This window comes from Bufo bufo, chromosome 5, assembly GCF_905171765.1.
Source record: "Bufo bufo chromosome 5, aBufBuf1.1, whole genome shotgun sequence".
In the NCBI taxonomy this organism is placed as follows: domain Eukaryota; kingdom Metazoa; phylum Chordata; class Amphibia; order Anura; family Bufonidae; genus Bufo; species Bufo bufo.
This window is the reverse complement of record NC_053393.1, coordinates 207,881,393-207,901,342: the sequence shown is the minus strand read 5'-3', so window position 1 is coordinate 207,901,342 and position 19,950 is coordinate 207,881,393. Positions and strand designations below refer to the sequence as shown.

At 43.6% G+C, this 19,950-nt stretch overlaps 1 protein-coding gene across 2 annotated transcripts; it reads right to left on the bottom strand.

Moving 5' to 3' along the window:
* Positions 1-1,757: 1,757 nt before the first annotated feature.
* LOC121001403 (eukaryotic translation initiation factor 1b) lies at positions 1,758-19,094 on the bottom strand. Of its 2 annotated transcripts, XM_040432446.1 has the most exons (4): positions 18,834-19,092; positions 6,587-6,750; positions 6,302-6,403; positions 1,758-2,090 (listed from the first exon to the last, which is right to left on the bottom strand). In XM_040432446.1, exons 1-4 carry the CDS (start codon positions 18,862-18,864, stop codon positions 2,046-2,048), a joined length of 342 nt encoding a protein of 113 aa, XP_040288380.1. In that variant the 5' UTR covers positions 18,865-19,092; the 3' UTR covers positions 1,758-2,045. The 2 variants fall into 2 exon arrangements, with proteins under 2 accessions (XP_040288380.1, XP_040288379.1); XM_040432445.1 differs by lacking the exon at positions 1,758-2,090 and having other exon boundaries at positions 6,206-6,403; positions 18,834-19,094.
* Between the last annotated feature and the right edge of the window lie 856 nt (positions 19,095-19,950).

Sequence of the window (19,950 nt, the reverse complement as noted above, 5' to 3'; positions counted from 1 at the left end):
TTGCGATGCGCGAGCTAGCACATGCGCAGTTTGTTCACCGAGGCTGATGCCAGCAAAGGGAACAAACACTTTGCTGGCACTGTGCATGCGCTAGCTCGCGCATCGCAAGATTACAGCACTGTAACTTTGTGAGCAAGGAGGAGATTCCTGGATGCCATGGTGTGGTTGGGCTCCTTAACCATGCCTTGGGCTCCTTAACCATGCCTTGGGCACCTTACTTGGCCAATTTCAATACCTATAAAATAATTTTTTAAACAAAATAAAGCCACACAGAGCTATGGGACAGGTATATTGTGGGCATGCTAGCGGAGATCTATCTGTGCATGTCACGCAACTCTATATGGTAAAACTTGGTGATAGATTCCTTTTAAGTCCCATTGAGACATAACACGCTGGAGCGGCAGTTGTTGCACAGACAGGAGGAACTCCATGAGTGTCTGGTCACCATGCCCTTGCATCCCCTGACACCAAAGGAGGACGCAGTAACCTCTGCATCCAGGAGGGGAAGACGGAGGTGAATCACATTTATTTACTTCCTGTCCCTACCAGGTAGAAGGAGGGTCATCTCATCATAAGCACCATTGGGAAGGATGAAATGGGGGAGGAGGGAGGAAATCTACCAGTTTTATTTTGACACTGCAACAAACCTATTCACTTACATTGTCACCTTCAGCACCTGCTTTTTCAAAAGTAAGTTTTAATGCAACATTGCAGTACCCATAATTCAAAGAATTTTTGTTAATTACCTAAAGTCTCCTGCTGCTAATTGCAGAGGCACAGCTCCTATACCGGTGTGATCTTCTGCAACTGGTAGCTTTATGCAAGTCAATCCATGAAAGTTTAGTTCTCTGAACCAGGGGGGCAGAATACAAATGCTGCAAAGCTGCTAATTCTAGTTTTGCATTTGTTCTGTTACTGCATAGCTTTGAGCGCAGAATATCTTAAACCCTTCCATGACTAAGTTTTGCTATGGCATTTCATTAATGAGGCACTGAACAATTTAGGGTTTCATGTCAATATGTGCAAAGCTCATTTCTGAGCACATTCATGTACAGTGTACCTGGTAATCACTTATGCAATGACATACCACAGATACTCTGTTCTTTAAAAGGAGATTTTGAAAGACTAGCAGCCAGCTAGGAAGGTGCTATCCTGAGAGAAAGCCAGTGTATCCTGGTCAACCCCTTTAACACTACAGACCAGGATGCATCACAATACAAATTAGGCTACTTTCACACTTGCGTTTTGGGCGAATCCGTCATGGATCTGAAAAAACTGACCCGTTACAATACAACCACATGCATCCGTCATGAATGGATCCGCTTGTATTATCTGTAACATAACCAAGACTGATCAGTCATGAACTCTATTGAAAGTCAATGGGAGACAGATCAGTTTTCTATTGTGCCAGAGAAAATGGATCCATCCCCATTGACTTACATTGTGTGCCAGGACCGATCCGTTTGGCTCAGTTTTGTCAAGCGGACAGCAAAATGCTGCAGGCCACGTTTTGGTGTCTGCCTCCAGAGTGGAATGGAGACTGATCGGAGGCAAACTGATGCATTCTGAGCAGATCCTTTTCCATTCAGAATGCATTAGGGCAAAACTGATTAGTTTTGGACCGCTTGTGAGAGCCTATGACGGATCTCACAAACGGAAAGCCAAAACACGAGTGTGAAAGTAGCCCAAGAGATGCACTGAAAACCGTTTGATGCATGAGGTATACAGCAAGCCATAAATTAATACAAGAGCCAATGTAGGCAGCAACAAACATTTAATACAACAAAAACATCAAATCAAGTGGAAAAAAAGGTGACAGATCACTAAAACATTTCCATTGGAAATGTGCTAAAACTCCTGGTTCCAACCTACCATCTAACAGCTATCTTTTTATGTGTTACTAGCCTACTCTTTACACATTTTTGATAATCATGCACAAAAGGACCTAGAGTTGAATGTTCAGACATATTAAAAGTCCTTCTACTGCAAATATTCATGTTTTAAGAGTGCCAGCCTTGGCAGAAAAGTGTGACGTAATTCACATCTCAGAAGCCATGGACCTTCAGCTGTTCTTCCTTAACAATGCCAATCTGCAAGATAAAGGAGTTGTAGTTAGCATTTACATGTCATATCAAGTCACTGTACATCTACAATTTCATAACCACTGTAGAGGTAACAAGTGGCTGCTAGGTGGAGGACCAGCCACTGGGACCTGCATTGATAAAAGGCATCCGCAACCCCCTGTATGAATGGGAGTATGCGCCACTCCCAGCTAATACAGCTCAAGGCTCACTTAAACCGCAGGGGTTTTCTGAAATATTTCCCTCACCCAAAAAGCTGCAGCATTAAACCTTAGTCACCCTTTCTACTAATATTTCAACAAAGCAAACAAGGCACCAAATTTTCTATATGTAATTTAACCCTTTCACACATTTGGATGTAACTATGTCCAAACTGCAAGTGACTTTCTGCATTTGGATGTACAGTCAGATCCAATTTGCTTACTGGGGCTGTGAAACGTATAAACTGTCACAGCCCTGGAGTATGTGCTATCCCGGAAAGCCAGCAAGGGACCAAAGTGGTCCCTTGCCACGGCATCTGTGGGGTTGAAAGGGAGGAGATGGCAGTGGCCCACTGGACACCTTACAAAGGCTTCCGGGTTGCCATGTACCTAAGGCTGATCAGACCCCCGAGGGTCTGATCAGCCTTAGTATAAGTGTAGCACATGCAACTATTGCAATGCACTGTATAGCCATCAGGCCCACTGGATCTTCAAGATCCAGATGGGTCTTAAAAGTAAGGGGGAGGGGGGTGAACCCACACAGCTACATTGGTGAAAAATACTATCCATTCACACGTCTGTAATGTATTGCGGACAAGAATAGGACATGTTCTACTTTTTTCCGGAGCCGCGGACTGGAAGATCAGCGGCAGGTTCCGGAAATGGGGACAGCACACTGTGTGCTGTCCGCATCCATTATTGACCTATTGAGAATGAATGGGTCAGAAATTTGCAGAACGCATGCGGACCCATTATTACGGACGTGTGAATGGAGCCTTACATGTTAGAAGAGCCCAATGCCGCTTTTACCCTTCTGAATATTGCAGTGTCCCCAAAGTGCGGTTTATGACTACATATGAGGTGTTGCCGTATTCAGGAAATAAATAAAAATGCATAACAAATTTTGGGGTCCATTTTCTGCTGTTACCCCATGTGAAAATGAAATTTTTTTGGGTTAAAGCAACTTTATATTGGAAATTTTTCATAGGCATGCGTTTCTAAATTCTATGAAACGCTTGTTGGGTCAAAGTATTCACTTCATCACTAGATTTATTCCTTGAGGGGTCACTTTTTGGGGTTTTCTTTCTAGGGGTACCTCAGGGGCTCTTCAAATGTGACATGGCACCTGGGGAGGGGGGGTAATATATTAATATTGAGGTTTCTTTGGATGTCTACCCTTGCTGAAAATTGGATATAAATGGATAATCTGCCATAAAAAAATAAATTAAAAAAAATTAAGATTTCACCTCCATTTTGCTTTAATTCTTGTGGAACACCTAAAGGGTTAATAAAGTTTGTGAAATCAGTTTTTAATAACTTGAGGGGTGTAATTTCTAAAATGTGGTAATTTATGGGGGGTTGAAGTGACTTCAGAACTGGAAGAAAAAACACACACACACACCATTTGCTAAATGATGCCAACATAAAGTAGACATATGAGGAATGTAAAGTGGTCACTATCCGTCTTAAAAGCAAAGAAATTCTCATTTTGAAAATAGTGAATTTCCAAAATTTCTGCAAATTTTGGATTTTTTATGCATAAAAAGGTAAAACGTATCAACTCAAATTCACCACTAACGTGACTTACAATGTGTCACAAGAAAATCTCAGAATGGCTTTAATAAATAAAAGCATTCCAAAGTTATTACCGCATAAAGTGACACGTCAGATTTGAAAAATGGGGATCTGGCATTTGGTCCAAACTGGCTGTCGATTGAAAGGGTTAAAGGGCTTCTGTCACCCCCACCGAAAGAGAAGACATCATCGGCGCAGGCGCACTGAGGGAGTGCTGAGGAGGCGAGCCTCCTTCTCTAAGAGCGCCTGCGCCCAATGAAGACAGGCGCGGGATTTGAAATGATGACAGGGCCAGCCGGAGGAGGAGAGCGCTCGCTGGCCCTGTCAAACAGGAGAAGGGGGCGGTTTTTTGCGGCGGCTACCAGCATGTAGATGCCCTACTTGCTGGTAGTGAAGTGATTTGCATATTTTAAAAGATCGTTTTTTAAGGAAAAGAAGCCACAGACAAAAAGGTAAGATCCCTATATAGGGAATAGTAGTTAAATAAGGATTTTAACAAGCCCCAAAAATTAAAAAAAAATGTGTTTTGGGGGTGACAGAAGCCCTTTAAAAAGAGGACCTTTCACTAGTTTAAAAACTAAAAACTAACTACACTGCTCAAAAAAATAAAGGGAACACAAAAATAACATCCTAGATCTGAGTTAATTAAATATTCTTCTGAAATACTTTGTTCTTTACATAGTTGAATGCGCTGACAACAAAATCACACAAAAATAAAAAAAATGGAAGTCAAATTTTTCAACCCATGGAGGTCTGGATTTGGAGTCACACTCAAAATTAAAGTGGAAAAACACACTACAGGCTGATCCAACTTTGATGTAATGTCCTTAAAACAAGTCAAAATGAGGCTCAGTAGTGTGTGTGGCCTCCACGTGCCTGTATGACCTCCCTACAATGCCTGTGCATGCTCCTGATGAGGTGGCGGACGGTCTCCTGAGGGATCTCCTCCCAGACCTGGACTAAAGCATCTGCCAACTCCTGGACAGTCTGTGGTGCAACGTGACGTTGGTGGATAGAGCGAGACATGATGTCCCAGATGTGCTCAATTGGATTCAGGTCTGGGGAAGGGACGGGCCAGTCCATAGCATCAATGCCTTCGTCTTGCAGGAACTGCTGACACACTCCAGCCACATGAGGTCTAGCATTGTCTTGCATTAGGAGGAACCCAGGGCCAACCGCACCAGCATATGGTCTCACAAGGGGTCTGAGGATCTCATCTCCGTACCTAATGGCAGTCAGGCCACCTCTGGCGAGCACATGGAGGGCTGTGCGGCCCGCCAAAGAAATGCCACCCCACACCATTACTGACCCAATGCCAAACCGGTCATGCTGGAGGATGTTGCAGGCAGCAGAACGTTCTCCACGGCGTCTCCAGACTCTGTCACATGTGCTCAGTGTGAACCTGCTTTCATCTGTGAAGAGCACAGGGCGCCAGTGGCGAATTTGCCAATCTTGGTGTTCTCTGGCAAATGCCAAACGTCCTGCACGGTGTTGGGCTGTAAGCCCCCACCTGTGGATGTCGGGCCCTAGTATCACCCTCATGGAGTCTGTTTCTGACCGTTTGAGCAGACACATGCACATTTGTGGCCTGCTGGAGGTCATTTTGCAGGGCTCTGGCAGTGCTCCTCCTTGCACAAAGGCAGAGGTAGCGGTCCTGCTGCTGGGTTGTTACCCTCCTACGGCCTCCTCCACGTCTCCTGATGTACTGGCCTGTCTCCTGGTAGTGCCTCCATGCTCTGGACACTACGCTGACAGACACAGCAAACCTTCTTGCCACAGCTCACATTGATGTGCCATCCTGGATAAGCTGCACTACCTGAGACGGAGTCTCATGCTACCACTAGAGTGAAAGCACCGCTAGCATTCAAAAGTGACCAAAACATCAACCAGGAAGCATATGAACTGAGAAGTAATCTGTGGTGACCACCTGCAGAACCACTCCTTTATTGGGGGTGTCTTGCTAATTGCCTATAATTTCCACCTGTTGTCTATCCCATCTGCACAACAGCATGTGAAATTGATTGTCACTCAGTGTTGCTTCCTAAGTGGACAGTTTGATTTCACAGAAGTGTGATTGACTTGGAGTTACATTGTGTTGTTTAAGTGTCCCCTTTATTTTTTTGAGCAGTGTATATCAGTGGGCAGAGCGGCGCCCAGGGGTCCCCCTGCACTTACTAGTATGTCTGGGCGCCGCTCCGTTCGCCGGTATAGGCTCCGGTGTCTGCAGCTCCCTCTGTTGTACTGGGCAGAGTTTTTGTATTAGGGTTGTCTATTAAGTGCAGGGAGACCCATGGGCGCCGCTCTGCCCACTGATATAGTTAGTTTTTAAACTAGCGAAAGGTCCTCTTAAAGCACGAGTTTGTTTCAACAGGCACCCAATGAATGCACTGAGGCTCCAAGATGGAACTGCGGACCGGCTTTAGTACACCAAGCATGTATACTTACTTCCATAAGAAACTGACAGATGTTTTTCCTCTGGTCACCCTGCAGCTGAATGACTTCACCGTACTCTGGATGTTCAATCACAGTACCATTACAGGCAAATTTCTGGAGGAGAATGAACACAATGGCAAGGCAAAAACTACAGAAGGAATATATTAGATCTTCCGTAATGACTCACTTTATATAGCAGTATGGCATCTTAAAAAGCTACCATTCATAACATTACTATTGAGAAATGCCTTGTGCACCTAGTATAAGATTTAGGAACTTACAGCTGAAACTACTCACCTTCTTGAAAGCTTTTACAAGTTTCTTTTTGTCGTAATCATCTGCAATCCCCTGTACAGTGGTCAGAGTCTTTCTGCCGTTTCGTTGTTGAATTCTTATATGGATATAGTCTTCAGTCCCTGCCGGGAGTAAGTCGTCACCCTTAGTTGCATCAGCAAAGGGGTCTGAAACAAATTGGAATTTTATACAATGAGCAACTGCAACAAAACCTTTACGGGCAGAGCAATCAGGAATAAAGCAGAACACATCACACTAATCACTGCTCTCCTGGGAGCACCTTTATCTGGGCCTATACAGAACAGCTGCCACTGCTATCCCAATTCTGCACCTAGGAGGATGACCTGGCCACAAACAGCTCCTCTTCACAGTAGTAGTAAGCCGACAATGAAGACAGCCGAATACTCCCTCAGGATGGAAGTGCTCCTTTAAGCTGTTGGTAGCCCAGGATTTTGATAAACCACCACTATTTTTGTATTCATTGTCTAGCCAGAGGATAGGCTGACAATACGCCCCTTCCGATCACAGGTTACCATGTAGCTCCCCCGAGTAGTAAGATACAGCTGCAGTAGTGCTCCCATTCATGTCAGTGGGAGTAGCACTGCAGTTACCAGTTCTGTCCACTACACCATGGATGAAGCAGTGAATTCCCAGCAACAAAAGCTACATGGTAACCACTTGTCACACCCACATGATTCATGGCCTATCCCAAAGATGGTGTCTTACTACGGAAATCCTGGGCAGCTCCTTTAAAGAGGACCTTTCATCTTGTTTGAAAAAATATATAAATAAACCCACAACATCAGTGGGGGCCACCCTACAAGGTAATAACAATTAGCCCATGTCAATACATGACCTAAAATTAAAAGTCTCCATTTTCTTTATAACTTGAAATACAATTCCCAAATATAAAGATGCATTCCCAGCTCAGATAACAGGGGCATATCACAAGGATATGCCCCCAATGTCTGATAGGTGCAGGTATGGGACCTGCACCCACCTTGTAAACACAGCCAGCAAAGTGGAGGGCGTCAAAAATAGTAGCGCACCACTTAAATATTTTCAGAAGCCCCATAGAAATTAATGGAAAGTGGCAGGAGCCCTCCTTCACTTTGCCGGCTGCATTTATGAGATGGTGTGGGTCCCACACCTATCAGCCAGAGGCAAATCCTAGTGATATGCTACCATTGTCAGATGGGGAAAACCACTATAATCTATATGTTCTCGTCTTCTGTAGAGATTGAGCGGAGCAGCAGTGATTCCTGCTAAACCTGCTGGGGAACAAGTCCCTAGTTCTCTGGATTGGTGGGGGTCAGGTTATGCAAAGGTCTTTTTGGTGTGCTGAATCCAAAAATGACCTTCATTTTGTCATAGGACATCATGTTATCCTGCCAATTTAGGTAACCATGTTAAATAAGGCAATACCTCAAAAATAAATGGAAATGGACTTATACAATTAAAGTTTTATTACAATCTTTTCATGAAAATCCTTTTTTGAACTGAAATGAGTTCACCTACACACTAAACTCGATTCTTCCCTGTGAGGCTCCTTTTGGTGCATTTACGCTTGTGAGTAGCATCTGGAATGTCTCTCTGAAGCATCAACAGTAGTCTGCCATCATTGTAATGCTCCATTTTCCCTGGTATCTCCTTTCTATCTCTTTAAAGGGTTTGTCATGAGAAATAAGTTATGTAGCTGACTGACAGCGATGTGCTAATGTCAGCAGTACTTAACCGTATGCTTTATAACTCCCTGCCACCATTCTCTTAAACTAAAGACTTAAAATATGCTAATGAGCCTCTAGGTGCTATTAGGGTGTTGCTTCAGCACCTAGAGGCTCGGTCTACGCACCCTTTGGCACGCTTATGTACACTTAATTGACTTTCGAGTTCACATGCGCGGGATTTACGGGACGATGAGGAGAACTCGAAAGTCAATTAAGTGTACATGGGCGTGCCAAAGGGTGCGTAGACCGAGCCTCTAGGTGCTGAAGCAACGTCCTAATAGCACCTAGAGGCCAAGTCTTTATTTTAAGAGAACGGCGGCAGGCAGTTATAAAGCATACTGTTATGTACTGCTGACATTAGCACATTGCTAATGTCAGTCAGCTACATAACATTTCTCATGACAGAAACCCTTTAATGTCGTGGAATTGTTCACCTTGTTAGTCACCCACAGCTCCCAAATTTTCAGGAAATTAGTCAAAGGTGGAACTGGAGGAAATGCACTTTCAAACTCAGGTAACCCAAAGCTTCAAATGCTTTCAGCATCGTCCAACGATCTTTTTGTAGCGAGGATCTTTGTTATTGCCTAAAAATTTCTGTACGACTTCTTTAAATGCAATCCACCCTTCTATTTGAGGATCTGTCATGGTATTGACAAACTCTTGATCAACTATAAGCCTTCTAATATCTGGTCCGACAAACAACTTCCTTCAATTTTGCCTTCGACAGGCATGGAAATTTGGTGACCAAGTATTTGAAGCATTCTCAATCTCTTGGAAATGATTTTACAAATTGCTTCCTCAATCCCAAATTTTAAGTGGAGAGGTGGTCGAGAAACTTTGGTACCTTCCCATAAAGTTCTTCTAAGGACTTTTCACTGACTGTTAGCACCCTCAGCTGCCAACTCTTCTTGGTCCAGTGATTTTGTCAGTCTCGACTGTCCCATAGACACAGAAAACAAGGGTATTTGGTATACCCAGCTTGTTGCCCGAGCAGCATGCACAAGGCCTTCAAGTCCCCACACACTTGCCAACCATGGTCTTCATATTTAAGTTTAAGAAGAACCAATTCCAAGTTCTCGTAGGTTTCCTTCAAGTGTTCGGAATGACCTACAGGTATGGAAGCGTAAAAACCATCGTTGGAGTAAAACTGCTTTGAGACTTCTCTTTGAAGAATCTATATTAAAAAAAAAAAAAAAAAAAAAAAAAAAAAAACACACACACACCATGGCTCTGAATCATAGTGGCTTTTAAATTCACCCATTTGACATTGATGCAATAAACCAACTTTTCTTCCTGGGTTAAGTAAGGAACAAACTCCTTTTCACGATGTCTGAACCATGAAGAGGACTCCTGGCAACAATAAATTCCTGCTTTTGAGCCTTGATCCGTGCAACTCAGTGGCATCTTTGGGAAGATTTAAGACTCTTATCAAATCATTCATCTCCTGAGAAAACAAGGTAGCAGGGGGCTTGGGGTACTGGTATATCTGTGCCATGGGGATAGGACGAATTTCTGAGTGAAAATTGGGGTATGAAATGGAATGCTTCCCTTTTGATTTTAACCCTTTCACATCACATGAACAAAAGTAACAGTTGTCACTATGGTTATTTTGCTCTCGCCATACCATAGGAATCTCATAACGGAAAGATTATTATTTTTTTCTTACCCTTGAACCCGTTTCGGAGGTCCTCACACTTTGAGGCGTGCTCACGGTGCTGAGAAATGTTGAAGTGTAAGGCCTAGTTCACACGAACGTATGGCTTTTATAGTTTTTTTGAGGTCCGTTTTTCACTGATCCGTTGTTCCGTTTTTGAGTTCCGTTGTGTTTCCGTTTCCTTTCCGTATGCCATGTACAGTATACAGTAATTACATAGAAAAAATTGGGCTGGGCATAACATTTTCAATAGATGGTACAGCAAAAACGGAACAGATACAGAAGACATACGGATGCTTTTCCGTATGTGTTCCTTTTTTTTTGCGGACTCATTGACTTGAATAGAGCCACGGAACGTGATTTGCGGGCAATAATAGGACATGTTATATCTTTCAACGGAACGGAAAAACGGAAATGGAATGCATACGGAGTACATTCCCATTGAAACGAAAAACAGCCCGTACACTTGCAAAAAAAAAACCACACAACACGTTCGTGTGAACTAGGCCTTAAACCTCAAACTTTTATTAGATATACATTAACCCCCTTAAGGACCAGGCCATTTTTTGCAAATCTGACCAGTGTCACTTGGTGTGAATAACTTTAAAATGCTTTTACTTATCCAGGCCATTCTGAGATTGTTTTTTCGCCACATATTGTACTTCATGACACTGATAAAATGGAGTAAAAAAATAAATACATTTTTATTTCATTTATTTAAAAAAATTTGAAAAATTAGCAAATTTCCAAGTTTCAATTTCTATAATACATAGTAATACCTCCAAAAATTGTTTTTACATTTACATTCCCCCATATGTCTACTTCATGTTTGGATCATTTTGGGAATGCCATTTTATTTTTTGGGGCCATTACAAGGCAAGAAGCAAATCTTGAAATTTTTCAGAAGACTTCTAAAACCCACTTTTTCGGGACCAGTTCAGGTCTGAAGTCACTTTGTGAGGCTTACATAATAGAAACCACTCAAAAATGACCCTATTTTACAAACTACACCCCTCAGGGTATTCAAAACTGATTTTAGAAACTTGTTAACCCTTTAGGTGTTCCACAAGAATGGAAATTAGAGATAAGATTTTCCATTTTAATAATTTTTTTCCTCAGTTACAAAGCAAGGGTTAACAGCCAAACAAAACTCAATATTTATCGCTCTGATTCTGTAGTTTACAGAAACACCCCATATGTGGTCGTGAACTGCTGTACGGGCACACAAAGTAAGGAATGCCATAAGGCAGACTCTGCTGGACTGGTTTTTTGACACCATGTCCCCTTTGAAGCCCCCCTAGAGTAGAAACTCCAAAAAAGTGACCCCATTTTAGAAACTACGGGAGAGGGTGGCAGTTTTGTTTGTACTATTTTAGGGTACATATGATTTTTGGTTGCTCTATATTACACTTTGTGAGGCAAGGTAACAAGAAATAGCTGTTTTGGAACTGTTATTCATCTGACAGGTTAGATCATGTGGTATTTTTATAGAGCAGGTTGTCACAGACGCGACAATACCAAATAGGACTACTTTTTTTGGTTGTTTGTTTCAGTTTTACATAAAGCATAAAAAATAATATTCTTTAGTGTCTCCACATTCTGAAAGCCAGTTTTATGTATTTTTTAGGCGACTTGTGTAGGGGCTAATTTTTTTCGGGATGAGATGACTGATGGCACTATTTTGGGGTGTGTATGACTTTTTGATCGCTTGCTATTACACTTTGTGACACTTTTACGGTGTTCACCTGAGGGGTTAGGTCATGTGGTATTTTTATAGAGCAGGTTTTTACGGACGCGGCGATACTTAATACGTATACTTTTTTTTAATTACATTTAACACAACAAAAGCATTTTTGAAACCAAAACATGTTTGTGTCTCCTTAGTTTGAAAGCCATATTTTTGGGGCGATAGTCCTATGTAGGGGCTCATTTTTTGCAGGATGAGGCGACGGTTAGATTGGTACTATGTTTCTGGGGCATATGCCTTTTTGATCACTTGGTGTTGCACTTTTTTTTTTAGTTATTTTTTATGGTGTCTATTGGACAGGGTGGATCATGTGATATATTTATAGAGCCGTTCGTTATGGACGCGGCGATACCTAATATGAGTATTTTTTTTCTTAGAAAGTCAGAGGAAAGGGGGAGTGTTTCTTTTTTTTTTTTTACTTGAAACTTTATTTTTTTTTATTCAAACACTTTTTTAAAACTATTTGTCCCACTCTTTTGGGGGTCTGATCCCCTCTGCAATGCATTACAATAGATCTGTATAGGGGGGGGGGGGGGGGGGGGGAACTAACTCTCCTTAGGGAGAGAGCACCTTAATCAGTGTGAGGAGACTTCTAGGCCATACATGCTCCTGGAATTCTGGGAGGGAAGAAATGCAAATGACCTTTTAACAAGTTTTGCCTCTAATGCCACCAGATGTAAGGCAGCCATCCTATAAGTCAATAATCAGCTCTTAAAATAAGCCTTGAGATGACTTGGATATTAAATAAGCCAGCACCTCATCTGCAGACAGCCGTTTCGGGGTGATTGCCCCTCATCAGTGCAGAGCAGAGAGTACTGGCTTAACTGGGTAGGAGGCCTGTATGAGGGGGCAATCACCCCTAAACAGCTGTCTGCAGATAAGGTGCTGGCTTATTTAATATCCAAGTCAGGTCTCAAGGCTTATTTTAAGAGCTGAATATTGGCTTATAGGATAGCTGCCTTACATCTGGTGGCATTAGAGGCAAAGCTTGTTAAGAGCTCATTTGCATTTCTTCCCTCTCAATACATTTGTATTGTAATGCATTGCCTGTTAGTGTATGACACCGCATCATACACTAACAGGTTGCCTAGGAGACCCAGCCTGAGGCAGGTCCAGATGCCATGCAGGGCATTGGGCAGCCTCTGCACGGCATCTGGCTGTCTTAGCGCTCATCAGGTCCCCACCACAACAGCGCGGGGACTCGATGCGATCACTCACCGCCGCAAACCATTTCTATGTCACGGTCAGCAGCATAGAAGGGGTCAATCCGCCGGAGAACCCGGCTACCAGGGACTGCCGGACCCCTGCAGTGATCGGGCGCGCACCATTCCGATGCCCGCCCGATCATCCCGACGTGCATGTACGGCAGAACGCACCCCCCGCCGTAAATTTACGGCGTTCTGCGTTAAGGGATTAAAAGAAGACCTCTATATCACCAAATAAAAACTTAACGTGTACATGGGCCTTCATGAATAAATGGTGACTGAAATGCTGGTCCGGGCTGATACAATGCACTATGATAGTCCAGCAGTCACTAATCTATAGCAGCATAAAGGATAATAAACGCTGCAATAGAGGTATATCGTATGATGATCACAGCGCTATATCATGAGGTCCCATAACAACTAGCTGCTTTTTGTATTGGGTCATAAATGTATCAGAAAGCAGCATTGGTTGGCAAGTAGGCAGGCTAATTAAAGGATAGGAGCACAATCACAACACCACAGACCTCAAGAGGGCTGCCACTGAGGGAGGGAGCGTCTCTGCTCCTTACTTTATTTACCCTTGGTGAAGGTTTACACCAGTGGGTATTACATGGTCTTTAATTGGCTAGTTTCCCTAGTGTACATACATATGCTTATGCTGCCTTTATACCGTTATGCACCGCCAATTAGTCCGTGTACTAATGCAGTGTTTCCCAACCAGTGTGCCTCCAGCTGTTGCAAAACTACAACTCCCAGCATGCCCGGACAGCCTTTGGTTGGGAAACACTGTACTAATGAATGTAGTCACATTGGCACTCTGCTGCATAGGGTGGACATGGTGGGCTGGGACTCCTCATCTTTCAGTCACACCCACCGCCTTCCTATTCGCTCACAGCAGCTGGCCACACCTCTGGTTGGGGATGGACCATCCACATTGCAGCAGCTGTACCTACGGCCACCCTAGCACCGATGCTGCCTTGAGACACGAGGCGGATGGTGTTTGTCCTGCTTGCACCCAATGCTCCTGATGAGCCATAGGCGAAACGTGTCGAGTGAGTGGTAGATGAAGCGTCCCAGCCCACCATGTCCACCCTATGCAGCGGAGTGACATGTCTGACTACTGGGATACTGAGCAGCATGCTGTACATGTCAGCCTCAGCCCTGAGTCTGTGCTTCTAATGGTAGAAGGGGTTAATCTTTCCTGAATCCAGTGGGAGGGAGACGCATACAGTATGTTTGTAATGGCATCCCTGCCCTGTCTACCACTCACTCGACACGTTTCGCCTATGGCTCATCAGGAGCATTGGGTGCAAGCAGGACAAACACTATCCACCTCGTGTCTCAAGGCAGCATCGGTGCTAGGGTGGCCGTAGGTACAGCTGTTTAAATGAGGATAGTCCATCCCCAACCAGAGGTGTGGCCAGCTGCTGTGAGCGAATAGGAAGGCGGTGGGTGTGACTGAAAGATGAGGCGTCCCAGCCCACCATGTCCACCCTATGCAGCGGAGTGCCAATGTGATTGACTACATTCATTAGTACAGTGTTTCCCAACCAAAGGCTGTCCGGGCATGCTAGAGGCACACTGGTTGGGAAACACTGCATTAGTACACGGACTAATTGGTGGTGCATAACGGTATAAAAGGCAGCATAAGCACATAAGGTAGGGATGAGGGGCATTTAGTTGAGAAGAACAGGGAATGACCCCATTAATCATGCTAGATGTAACAAGTATTTCACAATAATGTGTATGTGTAATGTAAATATATGAATTAGAGAGAATCCATAACAAAATACAGAAACGGGGAGAATAAATCTGGAAAAAAGCATGTGGGGTAAAGACGTTTAGGTATATACATAATACCTCGTGCATGAATGGCCCGACAAAGGAATTATAGATAGTGATGGACATAAATCAATGTCATTTTATATAAAGCATACATATGAGATGAATTCATTGAGACCTTCCGGTCTCACAGTTCGTAGCCTAAATGTCCATTCTGCTTCTTTTTGAAGCAGTCTTTTCATAATCCCCACCTCTCAGCAATCTTCTCATCGCTTCAATACCCTGGCATTTTATGGTGTCTACTTTTCCCTCATGTGTGGTACGAATGTGGCGTTGGCAACGGGAGTATCCGCCCTTTTCAGATATCATTTAGATGTTCCCCTATCCGGTGTCGAAACACGTATTGTCTTGCCCACATATGCATGTAGCCAAGTAAATGACACTGCTTGTTTTACAGAAAAATGGGTTCTGCACTTTGTTTAAACTGATGCTCTAGCCTCCGGATAGATCAGCTTCTGATCGACACCCCCTGCACTGACCGAAGCTGCTGCTATCTGCCCTGCGTCTCCCTCCCACTGGATTCAGGAAAGATTAACCCCTTCTACCATTAGAAGAACAGACTCAGGGCTGAGGCGGACATGTACAGCATGCTGCTCAGTATCCCAGTAGTCAGACATGTCACTCAGAGCAGCACTTGTATTCACCCCTTTGCAGGGAAAGAATTTTATTTGCAGGTAAACAAAGAGCCAAGAGAAGGAAATAATTTTTTTCCCTAGCTTATGTATATATTGCTGACCATCAGATTTACAGTGCTATATTTTTACATAACTCCGACAACCGCTTTAAGGTTATGGCATTTTATATCTTAAATGCACTTATGTGAATTAATTTATAGTAATTTAGACTTTAAATTTGGTTAAAAACACACAATATAAAAAACAAAAATTTAAAAATTCCATTTTACAGCAAATTATGACATTTAGGAGTTTAATATTTTATTTGTTTTCAGTACACCAAAAATACATGGAAATGAGGAAAATAATCAAACCACTTTAGTCGCAGACCTGTGTAATGGGAGCCAGGAAGAAATCACATCCTGCTTTTTCGTCCCACAGATGAAATCCACATGACTGGGTGAAGATCTGTAGATGCAGAAAGTTTCCATAGCAAGTCTGCAACATGGAGGTTCCCCGAGGATGACCGCACAACTGTGTAGATTGACCATGCAGAAAATGTGCACATTTCTCCACCCAAACTGCAATGTTAATTGTGGATCTGATGACGGTTTTAGTTAGAGAATGAAGGGCGACATCTGCAGCAAAACCACAAACAAATGGTCCACAATTCGAGACTTCCAGCGACAAGTGTCCCATTGACACCACCACAGATCGGGAAGACCATCATGGTGCACAGCAAGACAACGATAGACCTCCATTCCAGCAACTAGGTTACCGCCACCTTGCCATGCATGTTTGTACACTAGAGAAGAGTGCCAGTCTAGGCGCACACCCACAGTACTGTCACCAGAGAGGCCGGGGCCATGGACGCACAAGCCACAGCTCCCGGCCACTACCCCTGGGTATAAGAAGTATATAATACAAGGGAAATATTAAAAGAAAGCAATATGGATAATTGTACATTTTTTTTATAATATTTTATTTTTTACAATACAAAGAACATGCATGTAGTAACTACATATAAGATTAATACATCTATCTTTGCAGAATTGTATATCACTGTTTATAATTTTCCTCATACAATAAATAACTTGTCTCCATCCCCTCCCCCACACCCCAATCTAACCTCCATCTTAGGCTACATGCACACGACCGTGCAGTTTTTTGCGGTCCGCAAAAAACCGAAGCCGCCTGCGTGCCTTCCGCAATTTGCGGAACAGGCGGCCATTGATATAACTGCCTATTCTTGTCCGTTTTGCGGACAAGAATAGGACATGTTATATTTTTTTGCGGGGCTGCGGAACGGAGCAACGGATGCGGACAGCACACGGAGTGCTGTCCGCATCTTTTGTGGCCCTATTGAAGTGAATGGGTCCGCATCCGAGCCGCCAAAACGGCGGCTCAGATGCGGACCCAAACAACGGCCGTGTGCATTAAGCCTTAATCAAAATTTTTTTAACCATTCAGCCCACATACACTCAAACCTCCACCTTTTAGCATTTGTGGTTATATGTAGTCTCTCACAAGCCAACGAGCATTTGACCAGACGGGACCACATATTTTTTGTTGGTATTGTTTTCTCTGTCCATTTTCTTACAATACATCTCCTAGCCTGAAATAGAAGTTTATAGTCATTATTGAAAGTTTCCCAGAATCACCTATATCCTCCACCAAACCCAGCACACATACCCTAAAAGGTTCAGGGGAGGTCTACTTTATGAAGTAACTTAATATGGCTAAGGCTACTTTCACACTGGTGCTTTGAATTCCGTTTCAGGGATCTCACAAACGGATCAGTTCAGCCCCAATGCATTCTGAATGGATAAGAATCCGTTCAGAATACATCCGTTTGGTTCCGTTCCGCCTGGCGATGGAGCCAAACGGATCCGTCCTGACTTACAACGCAAGTCAATGGGGACGGATCCATTTTCACTGACAATATGGTGCAGTTGAAAACAGATCCATCCCCCATTGACGGATCAGTTTTGACCTACTTATTTTTTCTCAAAAGAATAATGCAAACCCATTATAGGTGCGGATCAGTCTGTGCAGATACCAGACGCACCCAACGCAGGCGTGAAAGTAGCCCAAGTACTTCGTTCCAGACATTTGACACCTTATTCTTATAATATTTCATAAGTTTGGCAGGGGAATAGCATAGACTATGTACCAAAAAAAAATTTTTTATAATAAGATAAGCCTATGTGCCGAGTTCTGGAATATTTAACACCACCCTCCAGAATTTATCTGTTCCACTCATATTAATCTCCGCACCTTGTCTTTCCCTCATTTTTTGGGACAAGATATTACACATTTGATATTCTTCTCCTACCGTTAATCATTTTTGAAATTACCTCGACTGTTGATGGGTGTGAGGCAACTATTGTTTTCCTTGTCAGATTGTTTAAAGGGAACTTGTCACCGGGATTTTGTGTATAGTGCTGAGGACATGGGTGGCTAGATGGCCGCTAGCACATCCACAATACCCAGTCCCCATAGCTCTGTGTGCTTTTATCGTGCAAAAAACCCGATTTGATACATATGCAAATTAACCTGAGATGAGTCCTGTCCTTGACTCATCTCATGTTAATTTGCATATGTATCAAATCTTTTTACACACTAAAAGCACACAGAGCTATGGGGACTGGGTATTGTGGATGTGCTAGCGGCCATCTAGGAACCAATGTCCTCAGCACTATACACAAAATCCCGGTGACAAGTTCCCTTTAAGAGCCGCTCTAAGTTGAGAATAGAACCAATCTACCTACAAGACAATTTTTGCATTTAAGGTCGACAAATCCCATTATTTTGGATAATTGTACACTAAGTACCACCTTATATTAACTTTCTCTACATAAATATTTGCTTGAAGTGACACAAACCCTTTAAAGCGGTTACCCAAAGCTGTAACCACCCCCTCCTGCAATGCCCAGGCCCCTCATATGGACACTTACCTGTCCTACACCCGTATCCTTCCGGATTCCTCCATGACTGTCGCTATATCTCCCTATCGTGCAGATCACAACATCCGGCAACAGGACCCTACCTCCTTGTAACAAGTGTGACATCACCCATGACACAAGGGGAGAGGGTCACTGCCAGGGCCTGCTATTGGCTGCACAGCCATGGAGGGGAAGGACACAGGCATTGGGGACCAGAAAAGTATTGTTTGTATGAGAGGCCCAGCTTTGGCTCCCTGTGCAGCCATATTATGCAGATTTTACCTGTAACAAGCACAAGTGGGTGAACATCGCCAGATTACAGCCCAGTAGTGCAGCCTCAGGCGGGGCCTCCCTGCACACGGCGCCATTTTATAACAGTGGAGACAAGAGTGACAAGGCGGCGGCCTGACTGCAGCCATGGCGCCTTCCCCACTACAATAAAGGCTACGACATGGCAATAACCTCGCCATTGACACCAGTACCAGGTCCGTTTCCTCACGGTTACCCGCTACTTACCGAAAGAGTTGAGGTTCTGGATAGCGGACATGCGATATTATTACGTGCACGGAGTGCAGAGGAAAAGGCTGGCGGCGGTGGAAGAGCGGGCTTCTGTGGGTCTAGAGAGCGCTGGCGGGAGCGAACGGCGGACACCTCCTCTGGCTGCGGGAACAGGAGCTCAGCAGAGAAGCCGGACTGACGAGAAGCGTCTACGAGTCCTCGGACAAGGCCTAACCTGCTCGCTTGCAGTCTAGAACAAAATGGCCGTGTTGCGGCTTTTTAGATGCTCTCTCAGCCATCGGTCACGTGTTGAACACGCCCTGATATGATAGGTTGGGAATTGTAGTTCTTTCTGGCCTCTGGACGCGTAGACGTGATGGAGGCGGAGACTGAAGTGGACTACAGCCCCCAGAATGCAGTGTGCTAGTCGGAAGATGCGCTAGTTGTACGGGGTGGGGGGGATGGGTATGATGTACGTGACGGGTGGAGAGGAGGTTTAGAGCTGTTTACTTCAGTTGTTGCTGATTGTTTCTGGTGTAATAGTTTTCTGGTCGCCATTTCCCACCTCAGGCGGTTTATAACGGGCGGCCATTTCTTTAGACTGGTTGAATGTGACAGTTATAGACAGTCTTTGGCTGTAAATTTACTATACTATTATTTTATGGGGGGGGGGGGGGGGGATAAACTATAGTAGTGTTAGTATAAATTCTAGGGATGAGTGAATTCGAATTGGAGGATAAATTCAATCTGCCGATGCCAGCGATGTTCACCCACTTGTGCTGCATTGAAACAGGGATCAGACCCTGTAATGTGGAAGTCCCAGAGTGGGACAAATAATAAAGTGAAAAAAAAAGTTAATAAAATTAAATTTTTAGCAAAAAAATTAAGTTTTAAGTAAAAAAAAAAAAAACGTCCTTTTCCCAAAATAAAGTAAAAAAAATAGGGAAAAAAAGAAAAAGTAGAAATATTAGGTATTGCCGCATCGACCAGCTCTATAAAAATATCACATGACCTAACCCCTCAGGTGAACACTCAAAAAAATAAAAACTGTGCTAAAAAAGCAATTTTTTGGTCACCTTCAATCACTAAAAGTGCAATACCAAGCGATCAAAAAGGCGTATGCCTGACAAAATAG

What these genes read in the sequence shown, in the direction of transcription:
- LOC121001403 (XM_040432445.1), bottom strand. Translation starts at nt 18,864, where the DNA reads ATGTCCGCTATCCAGAACCTCAACTCTTTCG. An exon ending in CCAGAACCTCAACTCTTTCG is followed by an intron (nt 6,751 to 18,833) that starts GTAAGTAGCGGG and finishes AATTTGTTTCAG; the next exon opens with ACCCCTTTGCTGATGCAACT. An exon ending in TTGTAAAAGCTTTCAAGAAG is followed by an intron (nt 6,404 to 6,586) that starts GTGAGTAGTTTC and finishes ATTCTCCTCCAG; the next exon opens with AAATTTGCCTGTAATGGTAC.